The sequence below is a fragment of the Mixophyes fleayi genome, chromosome 7, assembly GCF_038048845.1.
Source record: "Mixophyes fleayi isolate aMixFle1 chromosome 7, aMixFle1.hap1, whole genome shotgun sequence".
Classification (NCBI taxonomy): Eukaryota; Metazoa; Chordata; class Amphibia; order Anura; family Limnodynastidae; genus Mixophyes; species Mixophyes fleayi.
In genome coordinates, this window is record NC_134408.1 from 146,319,784 (window position 1) to 146,338,496 (window position 18,713).

Consider the following 18,713-nt stretch of genomic DNA (forward strand, 5'->3'; position numbering starts at 1 on the left):
GAACTAAGGGAGATCCTAATAGATCACAGGAGATCAATCAAATAATCCGCCCGTCCTGTACTCCAGAGCACTTGACAATTCCATAACACTATTTGTCCATACGTGTCTGGTCTATTTCTCAAAACGTGCATGTGTTCCTTTTATATCATCTCCTTTTCTTTTAGAATGTAAGCTCTTGTGCACAAAGCCCTCACACCGTTCCTGTATTATAATGTGCATTCATTTTTTATCTCTAAAGTGCTGCAGAATATGTTTAGGCTTAAGCGAGAAATCATGATAATAATTCAACAGAAGCATTTGTCTTTTAAAACGTGTCACCCCCACCCCCCGCCTAAGTATTTTCCTTGAGTGTTTGCACTGACAGAACTTACTTTTCAGTAACTTTGTATTTCTAAAATGTTTTGATTAAAAATATTTACATTTAAAGTAAACTTTAAACTCATGGCTTATCATAACCTGGAAAATGAAATGTAACTCACCATAAGGAGAACGTAGCTGTCTCCCTCGAAAAAGTTCCCAAAGGATTTCTCTGGAACAGGAATCATTTCCATTTTCTAAATGCGAAAGAGCCAGCATGAAAGTTATATGTAGCAGAGGGAATTATAGTTATAAGTAACGTTGTATCAGAGCACCTCATATTATTATATACACTGTATTTCACTATCATACAAAGTATATGTTAATACATTTCACTATAACACACTAACATTTATACTTTAATAGACTCATGTGTTACTATTATCGGGTAAAAGTGGTTGGTTGTGACATCTCCTGTAATATAGACTTAATACTGCATATAATATAGATATTATTACTAAGCGCTATCAGCTGATGGCTTCAACAATCAGATCTGTGCAATTTGGTCATCCATGTGTGTAGACACAGATCTAGTGGATCAGGGGTCTTACAAAACACATTTTACTCCAGGGCCACTTGTGTTGCTGGGGCCCAGTGGCAGTCACGTAGATTGTCCCACCTACAATTATGCTGTAGTAATTTAATACATTTACTTACCTCTATCCTCCATATTTGAAGTCCCGGGGTGGTTTTATTCAGAGACTTAGAGACTTTTTCCGTGAGTTCCGTCATGTTGGATGAAGAGTCACCTGGAAACCTGGGAGAGAAGCATAGAGAAATTACTGTCAGGGCGAGTTGGTCAGTCAGGAGCTTTAATCATAGAGTTTGCAGTCAATATGGGCAGCATGGTGGCTCGGTGGTTAGCACTCCTGCCTCACAGCGCTAGGGTCATGAGTTCAATTCCCAACCAAGGCCTTATCTGTGTGGAGTTTGTATGTTCTCCCCGTGTTTGTGTGGCTTTCCTCCGGGTGCTCCGGTTTCCTCCCACATGCCAAAAACATACTGGTAGGTTAATTGGCTGCTATCAAAACTGACCCTAGTCTCTGTGTGTGTGTGTGTGTGTGTGTGTATGTATGTATGTTAGGGAATTTAGACTGTAAGCTCCAATGGGGCAGGGACCGCTGTGAATGAGTTCTCTGTACAGCACTGCAGAATCAGTGGCGCTATATAAATAAATGGTGATGATGATGATGAGTTACTGAGATACACAGATTTTTTTCCCCCTTTGTTTTTAAAGTAGCTGTTCAGCGCCTAATAACCAGCCTGATCTCACACCTCGTGTGAGCTTCATCAGGGTTCTGTCATATGGAACATGACAGGTTTTCAGACTATCCCAGCCTGTTCCACGGAGCAGAGCATGTGTAGTCAATAGAATGTACATTGTATAACTTCTGATGGCCTACAAGCCTATTTATATCACACATACCGAGCAGAACCTGCCTCTTATAAGTGTAACCACTAAGCATGTGTCCTTTTGTTGTTACATATAAAACTGGGTGCAGAGAATACTGAGAATATGGGCAGTAACCCAGAGCAACCAATCATATTCTAATAGTCTTCTAGTGCAGGTTACAAAGTGAAAGCAAATTCCTGGCTGGTTGTAATAGGCTACAGTGTAGCAACGATGCAGTAAAAACTCAGGCAAAAGGCTTGTACACAGAGAGTAATATTGTGCTTTCAATGCATGTTCTCCAAGACTGATAAATGCGCTTTTCACTCTGATTGTCCCAAAAAATTATGAATGTACCTGTACATACACAAGCGTTCACTTTGTTTTGCTCAGTTTCAACAACGTGATTCGAGCGAGGGCAAAGTGTAAGATTATTTCTATAATTTTAGCAGATGTTGTTTTTCAACGCCCGTGTGTATAAGCCCTAAGATTGATCCATCCCTATATGATCATGATTTAGGCTAAACCATCCTTTACGGGCAAGGGGTTAATTCATACTTGTCTACTCTCCCGGGAACATACAGGAGACTCTTGAGTTACGGGGTATCCTCTCAGATCCCGCCTCTCCTCTCCTCCTTGTAAAGAGGACAGGCCTTCATGATGTGACTTGCAATATCAGGCCCAAGCCCCCTGCCAAACAATAGCGCAACTGTGTCATCGTGCCAACGAACATTTTAAGCGTTTGGTTTTTTTTAAATGCACGTACATCAGCATACGCACAAGGAGCGGATGTAAAGACAATACACTGCAGGATACATCCAACACATATGTGGAACATAAAGTCACAAAAAGTACGCACAAAAAAAAAAAAGCTATTCAGTGATTGTCACCTGTTACTAGTATAGTCATAACATTAAAAAATAAAAAAAAGTTGTGTTTTTTCCCCAATAAAATAAATTTATTAGGATGCACTTAATGTCTACTGTACAGAAAATGCATTTTTACAGTTGCTGCTAATTGCATATACATGTTCAGCCGTCATCACTATCACTCGGCACTTACACCCGACCTGTAGCTGGAGCAAGTGATACCACAGAAAAACAAGTACCTTTGAGATGCCTAAAGTCTTAATCGGACGCTGTTGGGTGTGTTTGAACTTGGCACGGCCTTACTGTATATTGACTATATGCATACGCCCCCTTCCCGTTCCGCCCATGAAATCGTAAACTGTATTAAGGGTCCTTTGCGCTCAAAGATGAATTGTTAGGATGTGACTGCATTTTTTGGTGTATGCTCCAGTTCTCGGCGTGCACAGTGCAATTTTGCGCAACATAAAGCACGAATCGGCAATCAGTGTTACAATTTGATTGTTTTACTACAGCATAATCTCTGAAATTACATATTAGTTTATGTCAAATTCCATCCATATGTGTAATGATTAATGACAGATCTCAATTCATTATTCAGTGAAACATTATAAAACCACGCACTGTGCAGGATAGGGGAGAAATTCTACCAAGTTCCTTATAGTCAGCGATGGAACCTGTTAACCATACTGTGTGTTTTATGATGAGCCAGGAAAAGATGACAATGACTGAGTTAGTAAATTACCAGCTTATGATCTCTGGGTTACTAACATGGTGAGCTTTGATCTTGACATATGTAATTTAAATACTCAGTGACTGTGAAGTGAGACTGCCAGACAATGAACTTGTATGTAAGTGTAATTATAGTGGATTTCTGAAGTGACTTCCTTTAGTGGAAAACCGCTGAGAGATTGTTATTGAGCGAAGGTTACAGGTAAGGTAGTAATAAAAATTATTATTATTATTACCATTTATTTATATAGCGCAGCGCTGTACAGAGAACTCACACACATCAGTCCCTGGCTTACAATCTAACACACACACACATACACACAGAGTAGGGTAAATTTGTTAGCAGCCAATTAACCTACCAGTATGTTTTTGGAGTGTGGGAGGAAACCAGAGCACCTGGAGGAAACCCAGGCAAACACGGGGAGAACATACAAACTCCTCACAGATAAGGCCATGGTCGGGAATTGAACTCATGACCCCAGTGCTGTGAGGCAGAAGTGCTAACCACTGAGCCACCGTGCTGCCACCGATTTAATAAAAATCACAGACTGTGTATTATGTGGAAGAATATTATACTCGTAATAAAGTTTTTCTACCAAACTAAATAAGCTCTTAATTGCCTATACACCCCTGTACACATACAGTCCTGGGTTAGGTGGGACTGTCCAAGTTTACGGCACTGTCCCACCATCCCAACAGTCAAGACTTTTGTCCTGATCGCTAGGACTGTTGAGGGGTTAGTCCTGCTAACCTGCCACTGGTGCATGCAGGAATGGAGAGGTGCTTATAGGGGGGCAATGGGGGGTTTCCTAAAGCTTTAGGAACTTGGCAACCCCAACAGTGTATAATATATATATATATATATATATATTTTTACCTGTATAAGATCCAGTTAGGACACTGCATACCTCCCAACATTTAAGTTTTCAAAGTCAGGACACAGCCACGCCCTTCCAATAAGGGGACGTGGTTATGTCACATTAGGGGAAGTGTTCATTTTCCAATGGGTGTGGCCGCACCCATAGAAACATGTTTGGCTCTGCCGTGCAGTATGGTGGTATACAGGACACACCTCCATTGTTAACAGAAAACAGGGACAACCAAAGTCCTGACTGCTGGGATGACAGGACTGTCCACCAGAATTGGGACTCTCCCACCTAAATCTGGACAGTTGGGAGTTATGACACTGGTTTCATCTGTCTGTAAGGGAGTGGGGGGTGTTCTGTTAATCTTCAATTTTAGCAGCACTACAGTGGAATGACAGGGTAATATAACACAATCTATTTACCTTCATGTTTCATATATAACATTTTTCACACCGTCCCAGTTCTAAATATTTGTCCATAGATGATTTGAGATAAGAAGATTTATGTTTCATGTGGATGCCTGCAAAGTACTTATTCTGTATGTCACATGTATGTTTGTAGGTCAGATATAACTCTAAAGCCTACTACTATCTATTTCTGAATACTGAATGTATATCCCGGCATCTATCCCTTAACTTGCATGGACAGCAGAACAGTATCCCTGCTCTTGTGTGGTAAATCTCAGTAGTTGTCTGATTTTGGTATGTACGGATACCTGCTCAGTGCCACTTCTCTACTTCTGTATGTTGTGTGTAAATCTCATTGTCTGTTGCCATTGAGAGGACCTCATTTAAGAAATGCACTGAATGTCCACTGCGAAATGCGTTGGAATTGCACTAGTGCGCCAGAATGGTCTACCAACCACATTGCATGGTTCATAACTACTATTACATCGCCACCAAAGAGAATTTTGTGCTGCTACTCGTACATTTTGCATTTCGCAAATTACCTCTTGTCTGTTTTTATTCTGTCTGTGACTGGACAAGTTAGGGAATATTCCTCACTGTCATTATGCTTTAATTGACTTGTTTACACACTTGTAACAACTTTGAATTAGTCAGTTACAGAAGAATATAGAGCTGGCCTCTACCATTACACACACCAACAATGTTATGACATTAATATACACCTTCCAGGAGGCTTAGTGCTGATTGTTCATTGCATTTAAGAAGATACACCCTGTTGCCTAAATCATTTAGTACATAGTCACATTATCCCCCTCCTCCTTGGAAGTTTACAGTGATATCATCCGTGTGTGCACATTCAAGGAAAGAGCAAGTTTATATCTTTATGAGAGAGCATCCACACTTCCTATGCACAGCACGTTCTCCGAGTTATATAATGAAATACTCTATTCAGCAAAGTACCATTAGTCACCCTTGTTTATTTTCTTGTGCATTGTGTCAGTGTAGCTATTTCTAGGTATATATCGTGTACGGGACATGAGATAACATATCCAAACAGTTTATTTTGGTCCTGCAGGTGATAAACTGAATTATTTTTATTCAAGTGCAGCGGACACTCCACATATATTAACAGAGACGCCAAGTGACACACTGGCAGGTGCAGGAACTAATATTATGTCATATAAAGAACATATTTAAAGACTGAACCAAGAATGCCGCCCAAGAAATCACTGGGAATGTACCACTGACTCAGTCATCCATTCCCACAATTCCTAGCTGCAATGTATTCGTATTTGGAAATAGTGCAAGGGTTATACTAGCCTACTCTCCCGGGAATGTCTGGGAGACTCCCAGGAATCTAGACCACCCTCTTGTATCCCACTTATTTTTCTTGTGAAGTGGGTGGAGCCTTGATGATGCAACTTGAAGCCCCACCTCCACTCCCCCAGGATGTGGTTTATGTCATTGGTGGCCGGGGCATAACACAGATTTTTTTTTTCAACTCAGAAGTCATCTTATATCAGGGGAAGTAAAAAAAACATAGAATTTGATGACAGATTTGATCCCTGTTACCCATCCAGTCTGGATATTATTATTCTTAAAAAACAGGCCCTATTGGATGGTTAGCCTTTTTATCAGATTTAGGATAGTCTTAAGTCTATCCCAAGCAGGTTTAAATTCTGCTTTTGTATTAACCTCTATCGTCCCTGTTAGACGGCTCTTCAACCTATCCACTACCCTGTGTTCCTCCAATGTCTCCTAAGCCCACTACCCTCCAGTTTAATTAATGTCCTCTTGTTCTAATACTTCCCTCTTGTACATCTGTAAAATTCTTCTATCATATCCCCCCTCTTCCTTCTCTGGTGCCAACTATACATATATTAAGGTCTTTTAGCCTTTCGTGAAAAGTTTTGTGACGTGCACATATTTATTTACCCTTCTTTTCACAATGCAATTTATTTATGTCCTTCTGAAGACATGGCCCCAGTATTCCTGGTGTTGTCTCACTAATAACCTCATCATTACTGCTCTCTGCTACTAATTCTTCTACCTATGCAACCTAGCATCTAACTGGCCTTCCCCCATTGCTTTGCTGCATTGTCTTGCTATTTTTGATTCACCTGAAACAGTGACCCCAAAATCCCTTCCCACCTCGGTAGTGGCCATATTTGTGTACTATATTCTGCCTTTGATAATCCGCCATTTGTCTTTGAAGAGCAGCTGCTCCATATCAACGTTCTGATTTAATGTATCACTGGTGGTAACAGGTACATCAACCAGACTGTTATATGGGGGGCATTTAAAAGGCTGGAGACCCCTCCAACAAGGGAAATCTGTTTCTGAATATCGTTTCTGTGCTCTCTCTCACTGGTACTGCTATGGAACTATGGCGTTAATAGAGATTCATCATATAATCTCGCCGTTCTGTATATGGTAATTATATACGCTCTGTCTATTATCACATAATAATTAAAGCGATACTTTGACCCCATTCCTGATTGCTAAGGGTAGGGCAGAACAGGAATTTGCCCTTGTCCACAAAAGTAAAGGAGCAAACTCTCCGTGTCTCTATAAGAACAAATTGTTCCATTAGGTTTTGAACATTTGATCATTTCACAGAACCCATTGGACGTAGGACTTGCTCACACTGTGGTCCGGTGTAACAGGGCATATTGGGTGCACAAAACGCACAGAAATATGGATGCTGATCGTTTGCTGTTTTACAGTCAGATCTCAAACCTATCGACAAAATGACACCAAATAATACCCCTTATTTGCAAATAGAGGAGCTGCAGGAAGGGTAATGGATGACCTGTGTTGCACATAAAAAATATTTCTTGCTAACGATTAAGTAAATATTTGCTGACTAGCAGCCTCCACCGCCTCCCTATTGCGCTGCCCATGCACAAGGCTGAGTCTCAGTGCCAATCATAGACATCCGATGTGGCCAATCATGCCATAAATAAATAAAGTATTCTTATTGATCCCTTTCGTAGAACCTCCTGCATGTACTCCAAAAATCCCTACAAATTAATTTAATTCACTCGGGAAAATACAAAATTCTTCATGTTATAAATGGCGCTTGCTACGAAAACTCCCTCCTCATGCTCCACCTGCACATTCCATTCATTTCCCACCTCACCCCGATTGTCTTCCTCGCTCCTATAGAATGTTATCTCTCACGAGCAGGGTCCTCTCTACCTCCTCATCTCCTTGTCCACTTGTAACGGTTCCTGTATGTTCTAGGTTGTGTCTTCTGCTATTGTTTCTTCTCTTGCACCAATGTTTATTCATATTATGTTCTGCTTGTGTATTGCTGACTGTACGGTGCTGTGTGAACTGTGGCCCCTCATAAATAAATGATGATTATAAGTTTTAATGTTCAGCTATATACATAATCAATTTATTAGGAAGAGTGATCTAGGAGAAGGAGAGACTTAATGGCTGCATGATTAACATGATTCCTTCTTCTAGCCTCTAAATATAAACACAATTCAAATATACCTATGATGGCTCCAAATATTTACATGCTGATTAAAGCTGTCCACAGGAATAAAAAGTAAAATGAAATCCCTCAAGGACCCCTAACAGTGCAGGTTTTCCATATCTCCTTGCTGGAGCACAGGTGCATTCATTACTGACTGACACAGTGTAATTTTATCACTGGTGATCTGGAAAACCTGCACTGTTAGGGAGCCCTCAGGACTGGGTTTGGGAAACACCTCTCATTTTCTACTATCCGTAATAGACTGTGTCTCTCACAGAGCTCTGAAAGCGTCACATTGATCGCGATATCCTCTGTGAGCTATATCAATACCAACTTTGCAAATCTTAGAGTGTCACTTAATGGGTGTGGAAACCAAGGGCGTTCTTTTGAACGCAGTGGATCTGAATGCAAGAGTAATTCTTTGCCATCCCCAAGGGGCAGGGATGAGGGCAGGGCCAGCACTGATTATGCCTGCCTGTTTGGCTGTGTCACCAGGGGCTGCTGGCAAACTTTAGACCCTGGGGGCGAAACTTGGCTCAGCAGCCTATTAGGAATATTTTAAAGGAAAGAAAAAGGTAGCTCAGTGACCCAGCCCAAGGTAGCCCACTATGAGACCAGCCCGGGGAGCAGAGGCCCCTCTGCCCCCCCCAGCTAGCCCCTGTGTGTCATTCTTAGGTGCAGGGGACCCTACAAATCAAGAGGAGGGTTTGGGGGCCTCTTAAATCATGGGCCCGTGTGAACAGATCACTTCACACCCATGGTAGATCTGCCAGTAACAGAAACTCCCGGATGGATCTCAATGTTCTTCACAATGGGCTAGGGGATTCGGCAGCCGCTGGGCGTACCTGAGCCAAGAGGATGGCCCAGGATAGGACGTAAGCCAGTCACATGATGCTCACATCCAATCCTCGGATGTACTCTTTGACCAGGTGCACCCGGCTGATACCAAGTCCTCTGGCCAATCGTGATAAATATTCAGATGCGTCCAGGAGTTTCCAAACCCTTCAAGCGACGAGCTTTTGATTGTGTTGGGAGATGCGGCCACCTTGACAGACTTTGGCATATAAAGGCACAATTTACTATACCTAGTTAAAATACCACAAGACACTAACAAGTTTATCCACACACATCAATACACAAGACCATGAAGAGAGACGGGGGAACATGGCTCGAAATATCCAATTACACCCAAAATATTACCAATAGGGGTGCCAAAATAAAACATCTGTCACTCAACTTTCTTATAGGCAAACGTACAGACCTTCACAATTCATAAGAGGAAGACATGGACAAAAATAAGTTGCAAGGGTGTCACAAAGTAAAATAAACCACACAACATATCTATAATAGATAAATAAAGCTATTTGCATGCTCCTGTTAATGCCTGAAAACTAAATTGCATTCAAAATACATTGTTCTTGTTAGAGCTTGTTGACACATGAGAGTTAAAGTACAGATGTCCTGCAGTGCATTGCAACAAAGCTGCATGTTGCAGTTTTCTTCTATTACCAGACATTTAACCCCTTCATATGAGTCACTGAAGTTCTGCTCAAGTCATCAAAATAAATTTTTAGATTCTTTTTGCTGAGACGTGAAAGGAATTGAACAAGCCCTTAGGGTGCACATTAGAAGTTCTATTAAACAGTTGCACCCAGTAATGTTCGGCTGCGTTCATCTCATGGAAGGACCTTTAACGCAACTTGTTGTATTTTGGTCCTTCCTGTGTTTGAGTCCATAGAGATCAGTATTGTGAAGGTACAAACCATCACCAGATGCTACCAGATGTTAAGCATTGTGTACACACCCTAAAATAATCTGCTGAACAAAGGGGGGTTGAAATCTACCAATGATTTCTTAATGTGTTTAATATTACACCCATTAAATGTATCACTTTTAAATTACTTTTGGTTGCAAAAACTGCATTACTTCCTCATAATATCTTATAACAAACTGACTTCCACTGATTGTCCCTCTTCCATTACTGATTTGTAAGTTCTTTGCAGCTTCCAGTTCTGTATTAAACGTGCAATACCACTTTGTGGTAAAATTATCATTATAATACTCACGATAATAATGACATATAACAGGTGTAAGTGGAAAACTGGGTAAAGAGAGGGCACCTTCTCATCCCTGAGATCTATCACAGTCTAGTGGCATTAATTTATCATTAATCCACGTATACCAGGGGTAATCAGCTGCAGGAATGAATGCAGATCCATTGTGCCATAATCAATCTCTTACAGATCACTAACAGACCTCACAGCCAGAATAAGACTAGTTGTACTTAAGCTAAAGTTTCTAGAACAGTTTGTGAATCTTTCAATGAATGTGAAGATTAATAATCTTCACCACAACTGTATGCATTATTGGAATCACTGAAGAACTGCTGAATAATGTATTTCTACAGCAGCGTAGTACAGTCTGAGATTTAGTGGCACTAATAGTAGCATCTAAGTCTGTTGATCACACAGGGAAGCAACAGAGAAAACCTCCTATGTATAGAAGACATTTGCAGCCGCACAGGTGACAGACAAGAAAGAAGACAGAGGAGAACGTACCTGTGTGTCAGGTGTGGCCGGCTGTCAGGAAAGCAAAGCAGACCCGTACAGTGTACCTGGACATGTACAGCCTCTCCTGGCTGGGAGTACTGACCTTTGGTCCTTGAGTAAGAATCTTTATTTGCCATATAAGGATATATGCTCAGCTGTGCACAGGAGGCTGTCACCAACCTCTCCCCTGGGTGTTTTATGCTAATTAGACTCACTCTATTAATTGCTGTTTATTTATTACATCAGCTTCTTCTCTTTTTTTTTTTTTTTCTACCTGCAACTACCTGTGTAGAAGCAATGTCTTCTAAAGAGAGACGATGTGTTAAGACTCTCTCCTGATTAGGAGAAAGAGGAACCAGGGATGTGATGTTTGTGCACCTGTAAAATAGATCCTCAAAGCCTTAAACAGACCTCACCCTCTAAGCCTTAAAATACTAGATGATTCAATGTGAAAAGGCATATTTCAGCATTTATAAATTAAAAGATTTATATTGTGATAAAAAAAAAAGCATTGTATTTATCCTTGTTATCTAGCTGAGTGAGACAGCAAATTTACTGTGCAATCAGGGGTACGCTGGACTGGGGGGTATCTGCCCACCGCCGGTCACATATTGGGCTACCGTGGGCTGGGTCACTGGGCTAACTGCATTTTTTTACCCTGTAAAATGTTCCTAATAGGCTGGTGAGCTAAGTCTTGCCCCCCGGGATAAAATTTGCTACCCAGCCCCTGTTTGAAGTACAGATGGAGCGCAGCTTAGTCTATTGGAACGATCCAGTGCCCCCTAAAGTAAAAAAGAACATGCCAGATTGTGCAACATTGACTCTGCTCTATCCATTCTGTCACTGTAGAGGTGCCACAGGTAGGGGTGAGTTGTGTAATGATTGCATGCCTAGAGACAGGCATTGTAGTGCATGGTTAGGATAAGTCTGCACCATCTGTAAGATGGGACTAGGGACAGATATCAGGACATATAACAACACATTTTGCAGCATTATGATTGCAACAAAATGTTCATTCTATATTTGATATCACAAATGTCCTGGTAGCAGGAAAAGCGGTGGTACCGGAAAAGCTGGGTCCAAACATTAGAAACAGCCGGGAACGGATTAGATTTTGGTTCTAATCTATAGGTCGCAGGATTTTCAGCATGGAAGATATTTTCAAGCAGGAGTTTGAAGAAAGTGATGTTTATTTGCTCTTACACTGGTTAACCAGTGATCAGGTCAGATGAAATCAGAAGAACGACTTTTAATACAAAACAGTGCTGTTTTTATACACATTTGAACACAGCCTCACAGGGTAAGCCAGCCCCCTCGAGGTCTGAGCTATTTTTAGAATCAGGATGTAACCTGTTTATCCAAACATGGATTTACATGCAATTCAAAGCTAACAATATTTACACTTATCTGAGATATCTTAAAAACCTTGCTGTGATTTCCTGCTTCTTATTTCAGAGGCAGGAAATCTAGCAAGTCAAAGGGTCTAATTAACATGAATACTTCCTTCAGACAGTTGCAGAATACACATTCTCAAAGAAAGGTACAAACCCCTGTTATGTCCCAAGAGTTTTTGATTTTGTGCTAAACAGTTGCTATTTTCTACTGGCAAAAGCCTATCAGGGTGGCTGTTTTGGGCGATGGCAAGTTGTGAGTATAGGTAGTTAGATTGGAGGTTTCGGTAAACTGATCAATGGCAGGGTAAATTCTGACCTAATTTAAACTCAGCAATGTTGGGAGCAGCATGTTAACAAATGGCAGTACCCAATAACAGTCAGTGGCAGAACTAAAATTGCTGCAGCAGGTGCGGATCCCAAGGCCCACGGAGATAATAGGGGCCACTGCACGGAGGAACTAACGAGCTGTGAGCCCTAGTTCCCTCCGCCCCGCTTCTCTGCACCGGGGCGCAGAGCTTGCTAGTTCCACCTCTGACAACAATAATTATATAAAATGTTATCAAGAGCCTGATATTTGACTGAACAAGTGACTCTTTCAGTTTAATTTTAGCTACAGCATTGTTGTAATATAATAATGATTGAGAACAGTCTAAGATATCACATACAATACAAGTTCCAAGGACTTTCTCTTATTCCATGAACTGTGATGTTTTGGCTGATGAAATGGATTATTCTTTGAGCTATATATAAGTTTAAGAATATTTTTGATACGTAGGGGGGGGTGCAATTGGCCGCGTTACTGCCAAAAGTAACGCAGCCTGCGCACTATTTCCGATATTACGGTAATGGCATGTATAATTACCATTAATACGGTAAATTCAACGCCAGCTTCAGGGAGCCACGTGCAAAGAGCCAGGTTAAACTTACCATATTAACGATAATACACTTACCGCGGTGGTATTCTGGGGGGAATTTAATTCCCCCCTCAGGGGCATATTCAATTGTCAGGAAATCCCGCCGCGGAAAAACTAATACAGATAATACGGTAATTTGTAGCTGGATTTCAGCTCGCGGCTCAGGGAGCTGAAATCCAGTGAGTAAATTACTGTATTAACTGTTTTTAAGCTCACGATTACCGTAATAACGGTAATCGTGTGCGGACCTCGGGATTTTCGGCGATCCCGCCGACAATTGAATATGCACCTTAGAAGCTTATTGTCCCTTTAGAGTATCCAATGTAAAGTACAAAACTGCACTTAAGGACATAGTAAATAATTGTTACATGAGAAAAAGTCTATAAACATTTTGATTCTTGTTCAGAAATAAAATCAACATTTTCCCATATATTGTGTGGATATTGAACTCAGTAGATGGTACATGAATGGTAAAAAGCATTCAGATATGTCAGCAAAACAACTGTGATGTGAATAGTTCCTATATACTTTTTATACATTACACTTTGGTGCATAGTTTTCACTTAACCATAGCACCCAATCAGATAGTTGCTTTTTGTCTAACTTGCACGAGACAGATAAAAGCCAGTTTCTGATTGGCTGGTGTGGTTCAAAGCAAGTTTTACACCTAAATAGCAATATTTGTATATAAGCTCTATTATATTTGCCCAAAAAAAAAACAACAGCAAGAAATGAACAACAATGTACAGCATACGAGGATAGACTAAGGACACTGGTGTGGTTATGAAGACATAAAATACCCTTTGTCCAAGATTTGCAGATAAGTGTTTGCTGGAAGTGACACGAACAAGTGAGCAGCTATTACATATAACTCTTTTAATGAGCAACTTGATATAAAAAATTAACAAGGGAGAGCTTGTCCATTAGATATTCAAAAGAATAATGTTTGTAATAGAAACCCATACATTTATTTTAATACAACTGGCAATCCTGAATACTAAATCAACATTTTCACAAACTCAGAAAATACCAAAGCACAGAACTGATTTATTTTACATGAACATGTGATGAATGGTTCTGGATTGGCTAAAACTTAATTAACTCATCTCCCTAAACTGACGTCTGCCTTTTCGCAATACAAATTGTATTATTTTATATCAATTGTTGCACAGGGTTCATTGAATTCTGTTTTTAGAAACCATGAAAACATCTGATGTTTATACGTTTCCTCTTTGTAAAGTAATCTTTAAAATATTTCTGTGTTTTGTTATTTGCAGATTGACATAGTGTACTGTGAAATTCATTACTACAAAGTGATATTTGCACCAGTTGTCTACAGCTTGTCAACCAATAGAACATTTTTGGCATTCTGAGATCAGAAAGATAAACGGTGTTTGGAATACCCCAGATCATTCTTGTAGAACTCTGGGGAATTCATTATGTAATTAACTCTTTCTCTTCTGAGCAGCTTCATATGAGTCCGCCCAATGGGAAAATATCATATCCACGTCTTTGGAAATTAAAACAAAAATTAATAATGCAAGTGATCATTTGGGAAAAGAAGTGGATAATACATTTATGGTAATAGTTCTACTATGGGTAACTTCCAACATCAGTATTTTCCAATAGATAGTAACAGAAACAGTGCCACCATTTAGACAGGCAATGAAAAAACATTGCACCCATCTTTTTAACCTAGGCTTTGACAGAGGCATCACCCAGCATTTTCAGCCCCATTCTTTTGGAAAGCCCAATATTTGTGTTGTGGTTCTTTCCCTAGTGATCTCACTGGTTCCCATGGCTGCGTTGCAGATTCCATTTGCAATAGGAACATATTAGCTCTCGCCGTGTTTACATCAGAGTGACGCTCGTTTGGTCAGCAATCTAGCGTTATTTAACGTTTGGCAGTAGGAGCTATGTTACTAGCCAATCCGTCGGACATTGTAAGTAAGAAATAAGTGACATCATGCCCTAGGGATGTCACTGGTGTCTATTCAGTTGACAGGCTGCAATCTGTCAGATATTGGTCCAGCCAACAAAATGGCCGCCGCAGTGATGTCACTAGCTCCTTGTGAATTGATGTGCAGCAATTAGGTGAATGTAGGCAGCCAATAGGTAGGGGGCTCTTGAAATAGCATATCATGTCAGTCAATCAGTGCTTTTAATGCCCTTATATGGAGCACCGATCTCAGAGATAAGGAGAAGCATCCAGCAGCATCTTACTAGTGAAGCTGCTTCTCTGTCAGTGTTATGCTGGGAGTGTGAAGCTTGGATATGATGTCACAGCCAAGGGCCACACTATCAGCCTGAGGAGCCGAGGATGTGGCCCCCACCTCAGACACCACTTTAGAGTGGCAGGAAAGCACAACTTCCAAGTGGGGGAATTGGGCTGCCATGGGTGTCCCCAGGGCTTTCACTGGCTCTGTTCACCTGAATATATATATACACAAAATGGCTGCCTCCCCCCCCCCCCTTCACACACACACACACACACACACACACTGGGCCTGATTCATCTTTAAACGCAATGTGAACGCACTTGAGCATACGTTCATATTCAAAATACAAGTGGATCCCAAGAAACGGGGTAAATTTTAAAGCTGCGGGTTTGAAAAAGTGGAGGTGTTGCCGATAGCAACCAATCAGATTCTAGCAGTCATGTTGTAGAATGTACTCAATAAATGATAACTAGAATCTGATTGGTTACTATAGGCAACATCTGTCCTTTTTCAAACCCGCAGCTTGATAAATTTACCCCTGGGTATAAGTACACTCTGGCTATATGTTACTTGCCGTATGTAGACAAACGGAACAAACTGCTGGATACACACATGCATATGTGCAATATAAAGTCCCATCAGAACGCATGCAAAATAAAATATACTATAAAATAAATTTTTAATGCTATAATCATTAATAAAAATATATATTTTTAAATAAAACATTTTTTCTTTTAATTTTTTTACATGAAATACATAAATCAGGATATTCTTAATGTGCACTGTATCTAAAATGCATTTTTATAGTTTCTCTTACTTGCAAACCCATGTTGTGGCATGTAAATGTGTCAGCCATCACTATCCATCAGCACTTACGCCTGTGCTGTAGCTAGTACAAGTGATCAGGGCTTGATCAACCAATAGGCTGATCAGGCTGCAGTCTGGGGCGCTGGGTCCTGGGGGGCGCAGCGCATGGCACAATCAATGTTTTTAGCATAATTTTTTTATTTGTTTACCCTGTGATCGGGTCGGATTTCTGATCATCATTCCCCCCTGAGTCATCAGGGCTGCCCTTGGTCTCAAGGGGGCGGTCCCGATTGTGACTGTTCAACAATGCAGGCAGCTAATAGCAAATCTGCTGCTGTTAGCTGCCCTGTCAGTGCGGCTGCAGTGCTACACTTAGTGTGGTCATGTGAGATCTCACATCTCACATGACCAGACTATGCACACAGACAGTGCCGCACTGACAGGGCAGCTAACAGCAAAGGATGTGCTGCTGGCTGCCTGTCAGAAGAAGAAGTAGTGCTGAAGCCATGAGAGAAATAAGAAGAGGAGCAGCCTGGGCCCGAAGAGAGGAAGCTAAGTCTTGCTGCTTAGTATCAGGTCAGAGGAGGAGCAGATATACTGTCTGGGCAGTGGGGTTAATGGCTGGGGGTGATATGTATGTTGAAATGGGGGGTGGGGGTAATAAATTGACCATTGTTTAAAATCTGAGAGGGTTAATTAATTGCCTGAGGGGTTGATTAATGATGAAATGACTGGTGGGGAGGGGTGACGAATGAGGAAATGGCTGGGGGGTGGGTAATAAATTGTCCATTGATTAAAAGCTGAGAGAGTTAATTGCCTGGGGGGGGTGAAGAATGATGAAATGGTTTGTGTTTGTGTGTGTGTAAGTATAAATAATTTGACCACTGCTTAATAGCTGAGGGGGTTAATGAATTGGCTGGTGGTGATGAATGAGGAAACGGCTGGTGTGTGGGGGGGGGGGTAATAGATTGGCCACTGATTAATAGCTGAGGGGGTTAATGAATTGTCTGGGGGGGTGATGGTATGGCTAGAGGAGGTCATAAATTGGCTGCTGTGGGTCATGAAATGGCTGGTGAGGGGGATGATCTCTGTATTGTGTGGCATTCATGAGGATGCTCTCTAAATAACCTAATCATTCAGGGTTTGTAATTTTTGCACATTTTCAAAATTTGCCCCAACTTTCCAGGAGACAGCTAAATGACGACAATGCTGCAAGAACAAGCAAGAAAGAACAGCAAGAACCGGTAAGAGAATCTGTCTAAATTTGTTTGCTGAAGAATACTTCTGAGTTTTCCTTTAATGATTTGAGGGGGAAGGGGCGCTACAGGTGTATTAGCCTAGGGCGGCCAGAACCCTTAATCAGGCCCTGCAAGTGATACAGCTAAAAACCACGTAGCTAAGCGATGCCTTGAGGTTGAATCAGACGCATGTGTGTACGCTCTCTCTCGGTACGCCCTTACTGTACATTGCCTACGTGAGTCCTCTCCTTCTCACCCTGTTCCGCCCTTCAAATCGTGGGCAGTCATAAGTGTCATTTGCGTTCGCACATGAATTGTGTGTACTGGCGCATGCGCAGAGCAGATTTGTGTAAGATACGGCACACAAATGGACTTACATTCGAAAATGTATTTAGTCTACATTTTATTTATCTTTCTCATGGTTTCCTGTTTAAGTATTTAAAGTATTATAGGTAGATTGATACATATAACTGATACATATATAATTTGATTTATACTTCTGCTATACATAGTTGCTATAGGATGGTTTGATAAACATTTTATTGACCATGAACACTCTGCATACATGGGAATAGGAGACAAGTGTACACTTATTAATCACACATTTAGGAAGGTGGGAATGATAACACTCACCTGTAACAAGCTCCCTGATATAAAACATGTCTAGTGTAAATGTGTCACCTACTCGCCACGCCCACACCTGTACCAGGTACAAGGTGAGTGCTGGGTTCTACCTGTCAGGTATTGATGTGAGGCTTTACCTGTGGAAAGTGCTGAGGGGGTTTATGACTGTGAGATCCACAGTCCAGTTGTTATCTCTGCCGGGTGATAGGGGACGAGGAGTGCCCTATAAATACTCCACTATAAATTTATTTTTGCAAGAGAGAGAGAGAGGGAGACAGGGATAGAGATAGAAAGAGGGGTAGAGAAACTGATAGGCAGAGAGAGAGAGACAGGGTTACGGAGAAAGAGAGACAGGGATAGAGAGAGAGAGGGAGACAGGAATAGAGAAAGAGACAGGGATAGAGAGAGAGGGAGACAGGGATAGAAAAAGAGACAGGGATAGAGAGAGAGGGAGACAGGGATAGAGAGAGAGACAGGGATAGAGAGAGAGACAAGGATAGAGGGGGAGAGACAGGGTTAGCGAGAAAGAGAGACAGAGATAGAGAGAGAGGGATAGAGAGAGAGTAAGGGTATAAGAACAAGGACAATTGGAATATATGTTCGTGAGCACATACAGACATAAAAAAACAGATTAAATGATCATAATAGGTGTCCCGCAATTGCACAAAACAGATTTAAAAAGTGATTCTAAAACAAAAAAAGAGCAAGAAATAGCATTTATAAATGAAACCACACAGTTAATACGTATTGATTTCAGGATACTTTGCTGAATTCCATCATTCTTCTACAGTCTACAGTACAGCAACCTTTGAAGTGTAGAATTGTAAAAGATAATAATTAAGGAAATATAAACTATATATTAC

The 18,713-nt window shown here is 41.0% G+C and overlaps 1 protein-coding gene across 3 annotated transcripts in view; it reads right to left on the minus strand.

Moving 5' to 3' along the window:
- Positions 1–18,713, minus strand: part of VIL1 (villin 1) — a 53,797-nt gene that overhangs the window by 23,581 nt on the left and 11,503 nt on the right. The window contains exons 1-3 of one of the 3 annotated variants that reach the window (XM_075181058.1): positions 10,664–10,769; positions 1,015–1,114; positions 480–554 (exon numbers count right to left, since the gene is read on the minus strand). In XM_075181058.1, the coding sequence (XP_075037159.1) occupies positions 480–554; positions 1,015–1,089 (150 nt within the window). In that variant the 5' untranslated portion in view covers positions 1,090–1,114; positions 10,664–10,769. Of the gene's footprint in view, positions 1–479; positions 555–1,014; positions 1,115–4,222; positions 4,304–10,663; positions 10,770–18,713 lie in introns of those variants that run through there. The other 2 variants (XM_075181057.1, XM_075181059.1) reach the window with 2 other exon arrangements.